This window comes from Gavialis gangeticus, unplaced genomic scaffold (assembly GCF_001723915.1).
Source record: "Gavialis gangeticus isolate Ggan-Ray unplaced genomic scaffold, GavGan_comp1, whole genome shotgun sequence".
Taxonomy (NCBI): Eukaryota; Metazoa; Chordata; order Crocodylia; family Gavialidae; genus Gavialis; species Gavialis gangeticus.
The window spans coordinates 13,804,820-13,822,903 of NW_017729006.1; the positions used below are offsets into that span (position 1 = coordinate 13,804,820).

At 40.6% G+C, this 18,084-nt stretch overlaps 1 protein-coding gene across 1 annotated transcript in view; it reads right to left on the minus strand.

The window, feature by feature from the left end:
* Nucleotides 1-17,880, minus strand: part of PIK3R4 (phosphoinositide-3-kinase regulatory subunit 4) — a 36,472-nt gene extending 18,592 nt beyond the window's left edge. The window contains exons 1-8 of the mRNA XM_019508836.1: nt 17,087-17,880; nt 15,871-16,004; nt 15,162-15,744; nt 10,251-10,385; nt 8,930-9,151; nt 6,584-6,757; nt 4,955-5,100; nt 70-273 (exon numbers count right to left, since the gene is read on the minus strand). Of these exons, the coding sequence (XP_019364381.1) occupies nt 70-273; nt 4,955-5,100; nt 6,584-6,757; nt 8,930-9,151; nt 10,251-10,385; nt 15,162-15,744; nt 15,871-16,004; nt 17,087-17,816 (2,328 nt within the window). The 5' untranslated portion in view covers nt 17,817-17,880. The remainder of the gene's footprint in view (nt 1-69; nt 274-4,954; nt 5,101-6,583; nt 6,758-8,929; nt 9,152-10,250; nt 10,386-15,161; nt 15,745-15,870; nt 16,005-17,086) is intronic.
* Between the last annotated feature and the right edge of the window lie 204 nt (nt 17,881-18,084).

Below are 18,084 nucleotides of genomic sequence, written 5' to 3' on the forward strand. Positions count from 1 at the left end.
GGGGGGGGGGCACATTCTGCATTACCAAGGACAAATAAATAAATTAAATTAAATTAAATAAATAATCACTTGAGAAAGCAGCTTTTTTAGCAGCTGTGCAATTGCTGGGTCCTCAGGAGGTGGACAGTCAGGTAGAGTGCCATTCCGTTTTTTCTGACGCATCTGAAGATGTCTGAAAAGGCTTGCAATGTCTTTTGATCTTAAAACATAATCAAATATGGAGCGGCTTACTGGTTCTTTTAGGACACTCAACAGGACTATTTCTTTATCTATCTGCAATTCAGGGGAAAAAAAAAACAGAGAAGCTATGAGCAAAAACAAAAGCATCTGACATCTGCGAAAATGAGCAACCAACAGCCAAAAGGTATCATCTCACCTTTTCAATACAAGGTCTTGTTGAAAAGGTCAGGTTATCATAATTTAATCAAAGGAAAGAGGAGCAGTTTTATGAAACACTAACAAACCTTCAGAGGAATAGACCACATTTGTTTAAAGAATCTACTACTAATTCTTCTTAATGAAGCTGCTTTCAAACTAGTACTGCAAAAATATCAGCTACTTCCTAATAACTGCACTCATTAATACTAAGCAACATAAAGTGACTATAAATCCCGCTTTATATTTATTTAAAGATAAAAATAGTTTTAAAATATAAACTAAAAAAGATCTCTCATGTTTCAATAACATTCTTTTGTGCTCAGAAAGATGCTCAAGTAGTTTTTAAAGTAGTAAGTGACCAGACCATAAAGCATACCATGGCTTTGGTTTCTTTGACCATGGCACATTCTTCCATGAAGAATTGCTAGGAAGAGACAGGATCCATCTGACAAAGAGAGGGAAGAGCATCTTTGCAGACAGGCTCACTAAGTTAGTGAGGAGAGCTTTAAACTAGCTTTGCGGAGGGATAGAGACCAAAATCCTGATGTAAGTGAAGAAGTGGGAGACCTAGAAGAAGTACAAGGAAGGGGCAACAGAGGAGGCCTCCTCGTTCTTCCCAAGGAACTAAGACAATCAGCTAGTTACCTCAGGTGTCTGTACATGTACGCACAAAGCGTGGGAAACGAACAGGAAGAACTGGAAGTCCTCACACTGTCAAGGAACTATGATGCGATTGGAATAACAGATTCTTGGTTGGCTAGCTCACATGACCAGAGTACTGTCATGGATGGCTACAAACTGTTCAGGAAGGACAGATAGTGGAGAAGAGGAGAAGGAGCTCTGCTATATGTAAAAGAGCTGTATAATTGCTTAGAGCTCCAGTATGAAACTGGAGATAGGGCTATTGAAAGTCTCTGGGTTCAGGTCAGAGGAGAGAAAAACAAAGGTGATGCTGTGATGGGTGTCTGCTATAGACCACCAGATCAGGAAGATGAGGTGGATGAGACTTTCTTCAGAAAACTAGCAGAAGTAAAGGGGGGGTCTAATGGGGGACTTCAATCACCCCGACATCTCCTAGGAGGCCAATACAGCAGTGCACAGGTAATCTAGGAAGTGTTTGGAGAACATTGGAGATAACTTCCTGGTGCAAGTGCTGGAAGTACCAACTAGAGGCTGTGCTCTTCTTGACCTGCTTCTCACAAATGGGGGAGAATTGGTGGGGGATATAGAAGTAGATGGCAACTTGGGCAGCAGTGACCATAAAATAACAGAGTTCAGGATCCTGACAAAAGGAAGAAAGGAAAGCAGCAAAGTATGGACCCCTGTGACTCCCTCAGAGAAATGATGGTCAGGATCCCCTGGGAGGCCAGTCTGAGGGGGAAAGAAATCTAGGACAGCTGGTTGTATTTTAAAGAGACCTTACTGAGGACACAGGAACAAGCCGTCCTGATGTGCAGAAAGAAAAGCAAATATGGCAGGCAACCAGCCTGGCTTAGCAAAGTACTCTTTGGTGAGCTCAAACACAAAAAGGAAGCTCACAAGAAGTGGAAGCTTGGACAGATGACTAGGGAGGAGTACAAGAATATTGCTTGGGCATGCAGGGATGAAATTCTTTCATAGACATTTGGGCTGGAAGGGACCTCGGGAGATCATCGAGTCCAGCCCCCTGCCCAAAGGGCAGGAAGTCAGCTGGGGTCATAGGATCCCAGCAAGATAACCATCCAATTTGCTCTTGAAGGTGAATCAAGAAGGTCAAAATGCAATTGGAGTTGCAGGTAGCAACGGACATGAAGGGCAGCAAGAAGGGTTTCTACAAGTATGTCAGCAACAAGAGGAAGGTCAGAGAGAGTGTGGGTCCCTTACTGAATGGGGGTGGCAACCTAGTGACAGATAAGGAAAAGGCTGAAGTGTTCAATGCCTTTTTTTACCTCAGTCTTCACAGGCAAGTTCAGCTCCCAGACTGTTTAGGGACCACAGTATAGGGAGAAGGTGAGTAGCCCTCAGTGGTGAAAGAACAGGTTAGGGACTATTTAGACAAGCTGAATGTGTACAAGTCCATGGGGCTAAATGCAATGCATCCAAGGGTGCTGACGGAGCTGGATGATGCGACTGCAGAGCTATTGGCCATTCTCTTTGAAAACTCATGGCAAATCAGGGGAGGTTCCGGACAAATGGAAAAGAGCAAATATAGTGCCCATCTTTAGGAAAGGGAAGAAGGAGGATCCAGGGAACTACAGACCAGTCAGCCTCACCTTAGTACCTGGAAAAATCATGGAGCCAGTCTTCAAGGAAGCCATTTCTAAGCACTCAGAAGAGAAGAAAGTGATCAGGAACATTCAGCATGGATTCACCCAGGGCAAGTCATGCCTGACCAACCTGATTGTCTTCCATGATGAAATGCCTGACTCTGTGGATGCAGGGAAAGCAGTGGATGTGATATACACTGACTTTAGCAAGGCTTTTGATACGGTCTTCCACAGCATTCTTGAAAGGAAGTTAAGGAAGTATGGGTTTGATGAATGGACTGTGAGGTAGACAGAAAGCTGACTGGATCAGCAGACTCAACAGGTAGCAATTAATGGCTCAAGGTCTAGTTGGCAGCCAGTATAAAGTGGAATGCCCCAAGGGCAGGTCCTGGGGTCAGTTTTGTTCCATATCTTCATTAACAAACTTGTAGATGGGATGGAGCGCACCCTCAGCAAGTTTGCAGATGACACAAAGCTGGGGGAAGTAGTAGATATACTAAAGGGTAGGTCTAGAATTCAGAGTGATCTACATGAATTGGAGTATTAGAGCAAAAGAAATCTCATAAGGTTCATCAAGGACATGTGCAAAGTCTTGCACTTAGAACAGAAGAATCCCAGGCACCACTAGAGCCTGTGGACTGACTGGCTGGGCAGCAGCTCTGCAGAAAAGGGCAATAAGTCAGATACGAACCAACAGCGTGCCTTTGTTACCAAGAAGACTAACAGCATACTGGGCTGCATTAGTAAAAGCACTGCCAGCACATTGAGGGAAGCAATTATACCATTCTATTCTCTACTGGTGAGGCTATATCTGGAATAGCGTGTCCAGTTTTGGGCCCCCCACTACAGAAATGATGTGGACAAGCTGGAGACAGTCCAGCAGAGAGCAACAGAAATGGATTAGGGGTCTGGTGCACAACAAGACTTATGAGGAGAGGCTGAGGGAACTGGACTTAGTTAGTCTGCAGAAGAGAAGACTGAGTGAGGATTTGATAACAGCCTTCAAGTACCTGACAGGTGGTTCCAACGAGGATGGAGCTAGATTTTTCTCAGTGGTGCCAGATGACAGAACAAGGAGCAATGGTTTCAAGTTGCAGCAAGAGAAGTTTAGGTTGGATATTAAGAAAAACTCTGTCATTAGGAGGGTGGTGAAGTACTGGAATGGGTTTCCTAGAAAGGTGTTGGAATCTCCATCCTTGAAGGTTTAAGTCCTGGCTCAACAAAGCCTTGGCCGGAATTATCTAGTTGGAGATGGTTCTGCGTTGACAAGGGGGTTGGACTAGATGATCTCCTGAGGTCCCTTCTAACCCTAATTTTCTATGATTAATTACCAGCAAAAAGAAGCTAAGCCCTTGAGGTAGAGTGAATGATTATTACTCAATAAATGTTTAATGAAGAATTGTTTATTGCTTTTAAATAGAAAATAAGAGAGCCATATGGTTGTAGAATTGTATTTTTCAGTTGGCACTTTAGTGTCAATTGATATATGTAGGAACCGTCTAGAAATTTAAGGTCTTGAATTCAATCAAAATTACTTAAAGTTGTAACATTTAGCTTATACATTTGTTTGACCTTTCTGGTTTCGAGAGCAGGGCAAAATTCTCTCAGAAGTTAGAAATGACTCATATCCATGATACAGAGCCCCTATTCTGGCTAGGATGCCAAGACGTTTTATTTGGCCAAGGACCAACTTGTCACTGCCTGTACAACAGTCCAAACACTCCAAAAAAAAGTTTGTAATCTCCACCCTACCCCCACGATTGCTTTTGGCATTTTACCACTTTTAAAGAGAATCTGTATCTCATTATAACATAATGTCCTCTTGCTTGTTCGTAAGGGCATTGACAAATGAAACAATTAAGAATGTAGCTGTTAATGGGTAGAAATACAGAAATAAGATACTTGCACTTTAGCACATGGACCACTCATCTCCTCAAAAATAATCTACCCATAATGGTCATTTCCTAGTGTCCTAAGTTCTTATGAATCTTCTAGTAGAGGTCAGAGCCAGAGATGACCATAGCAGGGTGTGGAGCCCAAATCAGCCTGTGCAGGGCCTCGACTTGGCAGTGGTGGTGGGGGTTCAAGTGGGGGATGGTGAGCAGCTGGATGCAAAGCCAGCCCAGATCCACGGGGCCCCCCCAAAGCATAGGGCCCAGGGCAGTTGCCCCAATTTGCTCCCCCCTCCCCCCCAGGGACAGCCCTCGTCAGAGCATTTAAGTGCTTTTAACTTAGAACTAGATTGAACTTTTTACATTTTTTTAAACTGGACACTACTGCTATGGCAGAACTAATGGGGAGGATTTGTTCACATCAGTATGAATGATTACCTGTATTATCGGCTGAGTTATAAAAGGGTGGAGATAAGGCATCAGTTTGCAGTAGACATCGGCAATATTTAAATGTTGTGCTACCACAGTGATAAATCCTACTGCACCATAACGAATCCAAAGATTAGGATGGCACAGGAAAGGTGCTGGAAAAAGATTAAGATGTTAGATGAACTATTTAAAAATATACGGTTCAAACTGAAAAGACAGAGCTATCCTGTATTTGCCAGATTACACATCCACATTTGGATACCCCCAAACCCCCAAAGTATCATTTCTAAGTTCAGACCTTCCTTCTTAAGGGTGGCATGCTCAGGCCTCACAGGAATCTTTATAATGATCATGTTGTCTTTGGAACAGGCATCTGAGCCAAGATCTTCAAATGGTATATACCTAACACTCTGCTGGAAGAATAATACTGACAGACTCTAAACAAAAAACAGTTCCAAGCCAGCACAAGGCTGGCAATACAGCCTTGAGCAATACAGATGAGAATCAATCTAAATTCACACTCAAAGCATACTTGTACATGTGATAGGGGTTCAATCCCCCAAGTTTTGTTTTATGCCACCTAAATTGAAATGGTGGTTTTTAATGGAAACCCTCTGTTTCAATTTTTCCATCACAACCCAATCCTTTTATTTATTATTGTCAGAGCCAAAGCCTGCCCCAGAGATAAGCCAACTCACTCCCGCTGGAGGGTGGGGATCAGGGGGAAGGATTGGGCTCCTTGCCACTTTTGCCTTCAGCAGGTACCTGCAGAAGGCAGTGAGGGGGCCAGTCCTTCCCCCCCACCATGAAGCCTGCCTCCCCCTCCCGTGGCCGGGGTGGGGGGGGTGAACTGCTGGCATGCTGAGTGGTCCCTGAGCTGCAGAGGACCCTGGTTCTTCTCTCTGCAGCAGCTGCGACTCCTAAGGCTGCTCAGGAGGGCTACTAGTGAGCTGGGTGCTGCCCTAATTCCAACACAGCACCTGGCCCAATCTAACTGTTCCCTAAGCCCACCCGGGGAACAATGCCCAGCGGGCTTCCAGCAGGCGGGCTCAGAGAACGGCTGGATCAGGCAGGGTGCTATCTCCAAGCTGCGGCAGCACCTGAAGTGAGGAAGACATCAGTCATAGCACAGAAGCTGCAACTCAGTGCATGGAAGAAGGAAATACAAACACAATATCAAGGATCTAATACAGGATTACAGAATCATACGATATCTGAAATGGACTAAAGGCCCAAGCCTGCAGAAGACACATGCCTCTTAATACCTATTTCTGTCTGATAAATGCAGAAGAAGTAGAGACAGAAGTGAATCTTATCAAAGCCGTACTGAAATCAGCACAAACCTCTCCAGAGCACAGACTGACAGCATGAATGAGAAAAAAGTTCTGGGAACAGAGGCTGGTTTATTTTCTTTCTGTTCCTAAAAGTAAGCTTCATTTGTTTCATAGAAATGGTTATTTTAAAACTCTAAACAACAGGCTTTGGATTAGCAGCAACTTAGCAACAGACTGGGAGGCAGTTTTAAGCAGAAGTCTAAAACACCTTGAGGTAAGTCATATGCTGAAAAAGTAATCTGACAGTGAAACTTTATGCACTATAAGGCTTTTTTTAAACAGAAAAAACAGTTTGCCAACTTACCTATATCACAAGCAAAATCATAGATATGTGGTTTTTGCAACAGCCCTAACTGACACATACAGGTAAGAGCATTGAGGGCCTTATAAATGACAAATTCTTCAGCATCACTGAGTCCTTGCTGGAGTAGTGGCTTTAGAATCGATGAACTTTGCCAACCAACATAAGCAGCAACACCTGGAATCCATCAAGAACAAGCCTTCGTTGTACAGTGCAAATCAGCAGTATCCCCCCAAAAGTCCAACCAAGATAACTTATTCTGTATATACAGAGTCAATATACATTTTTTGTGAGTGTTTTAATCTTTAAAAGAATAGAAAATCAACTTTAAAGATGTTTAAATTGATGTTTTCTCCACATATAGTGTGTAACTTACCCCTTTTAAGGGGATTATGCACATGCATTAACAGTTGCAGAATTAGGGCCTAAGTTACTAACATTAAGAACAGTGTGTTATATTGAGTCAGGAAAAATATAAAAACAAAAAGTTTGCTTGTTTCTACTACGCTCCAGGAAATAACAGTAACTGAACAAAACATGAAAAACGGAGGTAGGGAATTTCTAATATTGCAAGTGCTATGTTTTCCTCTAAATGCAAGAAAAACATTCAAAATGTAACAGTTTTCTTTTTCAGTGTTCATATCCCTGCTTTCATCAGAGATGCACAGAAAACTGAGAAAGCTGAGAATTTGGTCATAAAGAAAGGAGGGGGCTATCTTTTGTATGGATTTAGGCCTGGAGCCTGCAAACTGTCTGGCATGGGCTGACCCATGAAATCACATAGAGCCTCATCAAAATCAGGTTTGGATGTACATTATTACTAGCTGTAGCTCTGAGATGTTAGGATACTATAAAGTAACGTTTGTTGTCAAAAAACATAAGGGATGTGGAAGGATTTTTTTTATGGTGTCCCTAAACAAGCTGACTTCTTTTTAATATTGCTCATCCTGGAGAAAAGTTACCCTTAATTTCAAGATAGAACAAAATTTAGAGAAGTATTCTGCCAATATAAACAATGAATTCATCCAAATCCCTTGAGCCTAAGCAACCTAAACACAACAGCAGCTTTTTAGGGAAGAACAAAGAAACATTTTTTCCTTCCAACAGACTGCCAGCAGAAGCGCGTGGACAGGGAACTCCCTGCTGGGATTATCTGTCAGGATGTTATGGGTATATCCCATATGATCAGCCTCTGGCAACTGAAAGGATGCCAGACATTAATGGATCCCAGTCCTTCTCTCTAGCTTTACCTACATCAAGTGAACACTCTTGCCTACAAATGGCAACCATGAAAATTTTCTAGCTGATCTCAGCAAATGGAAAGAAGCTTTCTGCTGGATAAACAAGGGTGCTGATCAGAACTGGTTGTCCAAGATCATGTGACTTCATGTCTCGTAGGGGTCCCAACCTTTACTAGATCATGGATAGTAATAACAAGCACATGATGTGCTGTGATGAACATCAGACTTCACTCAGTCTTGTTTTAATTTTTTTAATTTCCCGAGGCTTTGAGTAACATTGGAGAGTCTGGCAGGAAAATATATTGCCCATATTTGGGGAGCAATGATTTCTTGTTTCAGCCTGGTTATGTGATGTTAATACAAATGTTATTACAACATCAGCACATGCCAGTTACTTTCCTACAACATCCAAGACAAAACAGGAACTAACTATTGTACCTCTGCTAGCCAGGTATCTAAACTACTGTTAACACTGGGTACTATAATTAGCAGATAAAAAAAAAAAAAAAGAAACAGTGACAAGCGAGCCAGCAGAGACAGGAAAAATGGCAACACCCAGAACACAGAATATATCTTTGGAGCATTACTTAAATTTTTCATGGTGGTTTAAAGAAAAAAAAAAATGAATCAGGGCTGGGGAAGGATGTGTAGTTTAAAAACCACTCTTGATGGTGCACATTCATCAGTGCATCTCACATTTCTTTATACCCCTTTCTGCAGGGAACCTGGAATGCTCTGTGCGCCTAGCCTTTGGCCACATCTTTATCATGTGACAATTCTAGTATTTATCAGTCATATCTACAGCAGCACTGTCAAAATCCAGCCAGTGAGCCAGATCCACGCAAGAAGCCCCAAAAATATTATATGAGGCAAGGATTTCTAATCAAGTGATTTAAAATAAGAATACTTGCGTTCAAAATAGGATTATTTTAAATCACTCTACCTTGCTACAAAAATGATCATGAGCAGTAAATTGCTTATTGCTCCATTTCTAAATTACTAAAATCTCTACAAAAAAGGGGGGTTTTTTTGTGAGTGTCAAAATCTCCAAAACTTGTTTGATGTTTAGATGTAAATCAAATATTAAGCTAAGAAGCCAAGTACATACCAACTATGCTGTCAAAGAAAGCTCCCCGGAGGTGCCAGTCATTCTTATCATTCAGGAAAGTGATCATATGAGACAGGAGAACATCGTTTGCTTTTTGACGTCCAAAAAAAACGCAGAGACGTGTTATTCCGTTTTCCATTAGAGTCTGTTTCACAATGTTTTCTGGGTCACTAAGCAAAGTAACAACTTTCTGCTGGACCATTTCATGCAAGGCCTGCAATTCTGCAACAGACACACAATCAGCTAGAAATTGAACTGTGGGCATTTATTATAGAGTCTGTTAAATGATGTACACTAATAAATAATTCTGAAGTACAGCTGACACAGTAACAGAGTCATGCATCTGGCTCACTACAGTACAAAAGCCAGGCTTACAAATGAATTCTTGTTCACGTTCTGAATTGGAAAGTGCTGGGCAGACGTCTTATTTGTATTCATAATATATCTTAAATCACTCTGTTACTGCTTCCACTGAGATAACCATCTCATTGCACTTATAGCTCAAGCATAGCTCAAAATGGTAAAAGAAATGTAAGTCAATGGTTCAACAGCAACGGAAACACTTTGAGGCAATAGTGTAGGAACTGCACATTCCTTTGATAAGTCAGCTGTTTCATGTTTCCTAAACAGATAGTTAAAAATAAATCTACCATCTAGGTTGCTTATCTTTATTAGGAATACAGAAATAAATAAGCACTATTAGAAGGGGGTAACAAAGATATTTCAAGTTCCATTTAGTTAACAATTATCCTTGCTGAATGGGAGTCCAAAAATGATAAATGAGTGGCAGGCATTCATTGCCAAGTCATACACTAAGATAGTTCTATTCTGTGACTTCAGTGAAGATGCAACTGTATTTAAAAAAAAAATCTCTTATCAGGAAAGATATCCAAGTGAAGGTAGGTTAAAGGGAGACTCAAGGACATTTCAGTTATTGTCATGTCAGCTTTTCAAGGCAAATTTTGACTCAATCCTTAGCCAATCAAAGGCAGTGTAGTTTCTTGAAAAAAATACACAAAAGTTTAACCACGTATGTGATGTTTGCTCCTGTAGGTAATCTTCTGGGGGTTTTTGCAGTCCCCTGTGTACAATTTTGCTTCATTCTTCACAAAACTATAGACTTTACAACTGCATTAGACATGGGAGAAGAGGAGTAGGGAGCTGGAGAGTCTTCCTGCCTAGTAAAAAGACTAAATCCCCAGAAGTAAAGAACACTCAGAAATGGAAATCAAAGGAAAGTATGGTGGTTCATGGTTTCCATGCTTTAAAAGCTCAAACTGTAATTCAGAAGCTTCCCAGAGGTAAAAAGAAATGTCACTACCTGTGTCGTAATTGTCACTAGGGTGAGATGCTTCATCCATTTCTTCACCATTTGGCTCATTTTCCATGTTTAGGTTTTTCAGCTGTACTAATTCCAGAAATCTCAGAGCTGTTTCTGCCAGCAGTGCTATGTTCTCTGTAATGATAAAAATGTATGTCCATATTTTTTTCATTTCAAATTAAGAACTGTGCAAGTATGGGGTTTGCAAATTTGAAAACAACACTGATAGAAAAGCCAAGCACTATAGTCAACTGTTGTGAAAGTTCCCATCCATGTTCTGCAAACCCATCTTAGTTGTAACCTATTACCTTACTGCAATTGCAGCCTCAGTGGAAATGCCAGGTGCCACAATTCACTTTTGTGACATGAAGAAATGGGGAAGTTAAAACGAAACCAAGTAAATTTACAACATAAATTAAACTAGTTTTTCAAAACCTGAAGAGGTTAATAAGCCACAGACAAATAATAAAACATTCTGAGAGAATTTAACAGCAAACAACTAAAAATTAACATGACAACAAATACTAGTTTAGGTGCATCTCCAAAATTTGTTTCAGGATATATATGCATGTAATTGTAGGGTAATCAACCATATAATCATGGTGTATCTAGACCAACACGTTAAATGAAGTCAAGTATCAGTTAATTTAGGGAGAAAAAAAAAAAAAAGATTTTAAAAATTAGTTTGATTTTTATTTTTCAAGGCTTAAACTTACTACACTTATCTGAATTACAGAAAAGTTAGTAGTGTAGCAATACATGTTTTCTACCAACATTTAAAAGAAAGTCAGACCAATAATCCTCTGACAGTCACTGACAAAGCACTTTGCAGCAGAACTTGCAGAAGTGCTGAGAGAAGCTTTTTCTTCATTTCAGTTTATTTGACTAATTAATACAAAGTTAAAAGAGTGGCATTTAAAAAGCAGAAACCTTGATTTCCTCCTTCAATCTCTTATTAAAAAAAGGAGGGGAAAGGATAAGTTCTAGTACTTTCAAAAAGTTGAAGAGAGAGTGGATTGGATACAAATCAAATTGATTTAAATCATGAATGAAATCATGATTTAAAAAAAAAAAAAAAAATCACTAGTCGGGAAGCCCCAATGTGTTTTTGTAGAAAACAAATAATAAACTACTGTTGTTTGATATCCTTTATTCATTTAACTTCTTGAAACTTTGCACTTTTAGAAAAAGGTAAGGGCTTGACTGTATGTATAAAAAACTTGCTAAGAGACAATAGGGCTGATGGGTGGGTAACCTAACCAGGTCTGTTATCTCCCATCTCCATATACTGCTGGTAGAATATGATCTCTGGAGACAACAAACTCTCCCTATGACTGAAGAAGGGTGTTTGTGCCCAAAAGCTTGCAAAGAATAAATTTCTCTAACTATTTAGCTGATAAATCTTTATTAATCTATACAGGGCCCTCTGGGAACCCCATAAGATTGGGCCCCGACTCTAGCAGACTCTAACAGTTTGCTGTTCATAACAGTCCAGACTCTAACAGTTTGCTGTTCATAAAACTTCTAAAAAGGCTACATGAATATATTGTCTCAAATGGTATATAATTAGAAGTTATAATCCCGATTCCATGATGATATCTTTGAGCTTTAATATATCTTAAATTAAAACTATATGTTTGTTTTTAACAGCATCCTAGCCAAAAATAAATAAATAAAAAAATAAAAAATAGGATTAAATAAACAAACCTGATTTAAATTTTAAAAAATCCATTTTTTTTAAACCATTGATTTTTATGTACCTTGGTAGAAGAAAAATGCAACCAGAAACAATTAGTTCTATTTGCTAACTACAGCAAATACTTTCATTAGTTTTAAATACAAAACACTCTGACAACCTTACTGTTCTTATGTTATTTTATTTAAAGCTAATAAAAACCCATTGAAAAGCCTGGGTTTTTTTGTATTTTGAACGGAATTCTAAACTTGCAGTTTGACCATAGGCTGCCTGACACATTATAAATAGGAGGGGGGGAGGGGGGGAAAAAAAAAAAAAAAAAAAAAAAAAAAAAAAAAAAAAAAAAAAAAAAAAAAAAAAAAAAAAAAAAAAAAAAAAAAAAAAAAAAAAAAAAAAAAAAAAAAATCAATCTAGTAAATAATTGTTCACCCATATTTTAACAAAATAAAGTACAAAACCAAAAACGATCATGAGCCATAAACTGCATATTGCTTCATTTCTAAATTATTAAATCTCTACAAAAAAGTATAAAAGAATTTGTATAAGCGTATACAAATTCACACTGAACCTATGCCAACATCTGAACAACAGCCAAGTTATAAAACTGCTTAAATAAATGTGTCGATAAAACATAACATATTGACTGGTAAAAACAATTCATTTTACAGCAACCACTGGAAAAATCAAACTTTTTTTTTTGTAAGCAGTACTAGGAATACAAATTCAAATCAAGGATTTAAATGAAGGTTTCTCCAATGACTGGTTTCAATCAAAGGGATTTAAAATCTGTTAATTAGTCCTAATATAAATCATCTGTTACTTCAAGTTAAAACAGGTTCACAGAATCTGTGTGGAGCAAGAGAAGATGACAGAGAAAGGCCTATTTACCCATTCAGATACTTAATGTAAGTAGAATGAGTGCTATGAAAACTTCTATTCTACCAACTCTTACTTTCTATGGGAAAAGGGAACCACATCCCCCCCACCCCGGTGTTGTCCTAAATATTCCCAAAGGCTCAGGAATGAGGAAGAGCCTGCCACTGACTCTTCCTGTGCTGATATGCCAAGAACCCCAAACTGCCTTAATTTCACCTGAGTGACAACCCGTACAAGTAGACAAAGATCCAAATGCTACTCCATCAATTAGGTACCCAAGTGCTATTCTATTTCACCCTATTTGAGTCCCTGAATTCATCAGTGCGCCCGTGTATATAGTATTTTGTCATCTTAGGGTGCAGACCAACATAACATTTGAACCATTCCAAGAACTTCAACAACTGAAACAATTGTGAACCTGTTTCCAAGTAAGGGGCGTCTGCATGTATGTGGCTAAACGCAGGCAGCCTTTAGGAACTGCAGTGCTGTCAAATTGCCACCAGGAGGTAGTAGTGAACACCCAACCCAACTAGCATTCTGTCCACTTTTTCACTAACAGAGTTTAATAAAAGCCTATTCCTGAACTTTACTGAAAGCTACGTAGCAGTACCTGTCTGGGAATGCCTAGATGTGTATACAGGACAGAGGCTGCCTGGACCCCTGCCTCTGGATTCTTTAAAGGCTGGGTGTTTAGGAGCTGCCAGAGTTTTTGTCACTTTTAAAGGCAGACAAGGTTCTTTGGGTAGATATGATATCTTTTATTAAACCAACTAAATAGGTGGAAAAATTGTTCCTTGCAAACTTTTGGGCACAAACACCCTTCTTCAAGCCTGGGAAGTTCTGTTGTTGTTCTGTGTTCTCCTGGATGGAATAGAAACCAATATGAAAAATGCAGGTCTGTGAAAAGGCAAAATGTGTGGCAGTGAGGATCACAGGCCATGAGAGAACAGGTATGAGACAGGTAGGTGGGGGTAGGGAAGAGGGGAAAATGTTGTCCTGGCGATAGAATATAGCTGGTGAAATGTAGCAAGGTTATCTGTCGCTTTTAAAGAGCACTTTCCCCCCAACCACTCAGCAATTTACTCCAATTCCTAGAAACTGACCAGGGTTCAGTGCATCCCAGACTGATTTGGGAGTAGAGGGAAAGCCACATAAGTGAGGGGGGTGCTTGAGTCCCTGGTTCTGTGCATTTGGAAGCTGCTCTCTGCTGCTTTTACACAGCTGGTTAGTTTCCTTCAACTAGTGACAGTGGAGTCCTTGGGCAGCCCCAATTAAGCTCCCCAGGAACAAGAAGCAGGGGGTCAGGCAGCTTCCCCCACCTGGCTACATCCCACCCCAAATAAGCCTGGGATTTACCAAACCCTGGTCAGCTGCCAGCACTGGGAGGAAACTGACCACATCTTTAAAAATGTGGCTGAGAGCTGTCCTCAGTTTCCAACCAAGGACACTGAGGCAGTAGAGTTCTGGTTTTGTATCAGAGCATGTTCAGGGGTTGCCATGCAGGGATTGGGGCAGCATCTGTGTGGGACACCAGGATGACCAACCAGACACTAGTTACAAAGTGCTTAGTATCCAACACATAACACGTAACCAAAGAACTGGTTCAACATAACAGTTGATTATCCAAATATAGTTTTGAAATGATTCCAAAGGTTTCATTCTAACCTGGTTTGTTTGTGCACCTGGATGACTATGCTTTCAGAACTGCATTTAAACCAGTCTAAGTGTCATGTCTGTCTGCCACTTTAGCCTTATGACTAAGTCACAAAAAGGCAGGAAGAAGGAAAACAACCAACCAACCTTTTCTATTTAATGTTTTTTTTTTTGTTTGTTTGTTTTTTGGGGGGTTTTTTGTTTTTTTTCCTCAGAGACTTATACCAGATGGAATAGCATCACATTCCAGCATCTAAAAGGTAAAGTAGGATCTGGCTCGAAAGTGTTTTATAAAAAATATTATATATACAACTTGAAGAGTAGCTCCTGCCAAAAATTTTAATTCACATAAAGCAGATACAGCTGTCAACAAACTTGTATCTTTACAGCATGGAATACCCACCAAATCAACAACAGCTGTGTTTACTAAGGAGAAACCAGCCTGCTGGGGGCACTCTTGCTGCAGTAGCTCTACAGCTACCAGTTCTTGAACTAGCTCATATTAAAACTAGCAAAGGTAGCTCTACACTTGATCTGATCTTTCAAGAGGCCATTGTAGTTGCTTCCAATAATTCAGTGCACAGAGCTTGAAGTGACTTTATGTATACAGCCAAACTATTTCAGGACAGTGGAAAATGACTGGAGTAACAAGAAAAGTGTAAAAGGGGGTTTCCCCAGAATCTTACCAGCATATGCCAGTCTGACGATAGTGGCTTCATCTTGTGCCAGATGTGCTATGCCTGGCAAAATGTATTCTGGGTAAATGTTGATGTCATTGCGTGGCACCTCTTTGACCAGAGCAAGAACTTTAGTTAGTGTCCTCACAGATTCTGCCCTCACCCTAGGCACAGAATCATTGCTGAATTGTAACAGATAAGGCGTAATGCGATCCAGCAGAATCTCCACACTTAATCTTGGTGCTAAATGGAGAATTAGTTCCAAGGCAGCCAGTTTTGAATCACAATATTTGAGAGTCTGTAAACAGGAAGTTATCACGGACACTAGAATAACCAGCCCATTCTCTTTGGTCTCTCCCTCTGCTTTCTCAGTCCGATCATGCCCACAGAGATTGTGGATTATATTGTCCAAATCCTTACGTATGACCAGTATACGCTCGTCAGCTGATACAAAAGTTTCCTTGGCAAATTGTGCCATGTAAGGCTGGAGGAAAGTATAAAATAGTTCAGGAAATGCATTGTTACGCTGCTGTTTCAAGTAATCTTCTGCTGCTAAGCGTTTATCTGGCTCACAGTGGATCATCTGAGTGACCTTAAGAGAGGTAGGAATGGAGAAGTGGGAGAAAAAGATTACAAAATTTAGAAATTTAAAATACGCAAGGCAGTTTATTACTTAAGCAAGTCAAATAGAGTTTCTATAGAACAAAGTGTTATTTACCAGTTGTCTGATACTGCAATCTTCAATTTTGTTCAGGACTTGATCAGGGGAAAAGAGTCCATTTCTATATGCCAAAAGCTGAGACAAGTCAAACAATGGTACACCTTCTGTGAAGAGCTCTGCTATTACACAGCCTAGAAAACATCAAACTTTTCTGAGCATTATGAAATAAGAACTTGTCTGCTATCCAGGGACAAACAAAAATAAGTGTTGCACAATTCTCAACTGAAGAAAACCATGAAGGGGATAAAATATCTGAAGTATCAAGGAACAGTTTAAAGCAACTCTTTATCTTGAAAGCTCGCTATATGACTTCCGTAGATTCAAAATCTTGCTTTTGAATGCAACTACTATGCTTTGCAAGCATGCAATGTCTTTGAAACATTTCATGCATTTAAACAGCAGAGGGTAGTAGTGTTAAGAAATAAGGCACTGCCTTTAAGCACCTGCTAGCCAAAAAATGCAAAACAAGAAAATGAACACATCACTGTCATGTGGAAGAAGAGCACTAATAAACAGCCCAGAATGCAGGCAAAGGAAAAGGGGAGGCAGAGCTAAGTAATTAAGCGCTCTCAGCCGAACAGCCTTTGTTACTCTGGAGATGCTTAATGATGGTCTTTGTCAACAGAAGTTGCCAAATTTTTATAATCAGGACCCTGATATAACCATACTTGTTAGTTTGCTAAGTACAGAAAACCATACTTTTAAACTTTAAGTCCCAATTTTACAATCTAGCCCACATAGGTACAGTGCCATTAATGAGCAAGAAGTTGGACTACATAATCTCCAGAGGTCCCATCCTAGTTTTCTAAGTCAATAGGACTCCAAAGGTGTCTGTGTACACAGATCAGCTTTTATAGACTTAAGACCACAAACTATAAAGTCAGACCCACTAACACCATTTAAAAGAAGTAAGGGTTATAACCAAACTTTGGACAGTCTCTTCAGGACATAAGTGAAGGTACACTGGCACAGCAGTTTATACTCCTACTGCTCAGGTACCATAGCCATATATGCATGATGGAAACTACATGAACTCATACATTTTTATACTACTTCTACCTGTAGGAAGTTTTAGGTCCCAGAACCAACACTAAAGTTTTATTTGTAAAAAATATTTGTTTCTACTGTCAAAAGAAGAAAAAATCCTCACTGATGATGCAAAACTGTAAGTTATATGGCTCTTGTTCTATTTCCTCACCACCCCCACAAATACCTGCAGAAAAGATGTCCATTGCACGCTTCAATTCCCCTCCTGTTCGCTGATTGCTGTTTGCCAAATCTACTAATGGAGTTGAAGGATCTCGTATGCTCTCTAGCTCTGTGGCAAACAAGCTACCATCAACAAAGCGCTCAGGGGCAATATAACAAGTCCTCCTTCGTGAAGTATCAAAGAAATAATTGAAGTCAGCCGGATTGTCCTCAGGAAGATAGGTCGGTTTAAAACTGGCAAAGTCAGTCAGAAGAACCCAGTTCCAACTGGTCACCATCACATTTTCAGTTTTGATGTCCCCGTGACGGACTCCAGATTTGTGGGCCTGGTCCACAGCAGTCAAGATCTGGAAGGCTATCCACCTCTTTTCAATGTTGTTTAGGAACGGCCTGGTGCTGATTCGATCGTAAAGGTTGTCCCGTACATACTGCCTGAAGAGCATAGCTGCTTTCTCAGACAAAGTCGCCTTCTGGAAGGGAAGGCAGTTCTGTGCAGAGTGCAGCCTTATCTTCAACTCCTCCAGCTCCTGCTTGTAGCTGGTGAGTGGCAAAGTGGGATCCTGAATGGCAAACACCTTCACCACCACCAGCCCTTCCCTGTGCTTGGCCCGCGCCACTTTGAAGAAGCGCGTGCTCCCCAGGCTTTTGTCATACTCGAAGTCGTGGATGTCCGAGAAATAGCTGTCCACCGAGAGGATCTGAGAAGGGGCGATGCCAGCCAGCTGATTCCCCATGGTGGCACTATCTGTCCCGGAAGGCAGGCCTCTGCACTTTGCCGCTCAGCCTGAAAGACAGTCCTGAGGCTATTTAAGCTTTCAAGTTGACACCTGTCCTTTTCACACCTCCCAGGTTGGTCAGAGCCCCCCACCCATACAGGCCTCCCTTTCCCTGGGGCAAACTTGGCACCTACCTACTTGGTGCTTCACGGGGCGGCTCCAGGGGGCAGTGCAGCCTGGTCCTTGCCTCTTTACCAGCAATTAACGGGGGGGGGGGGGTTTTAAA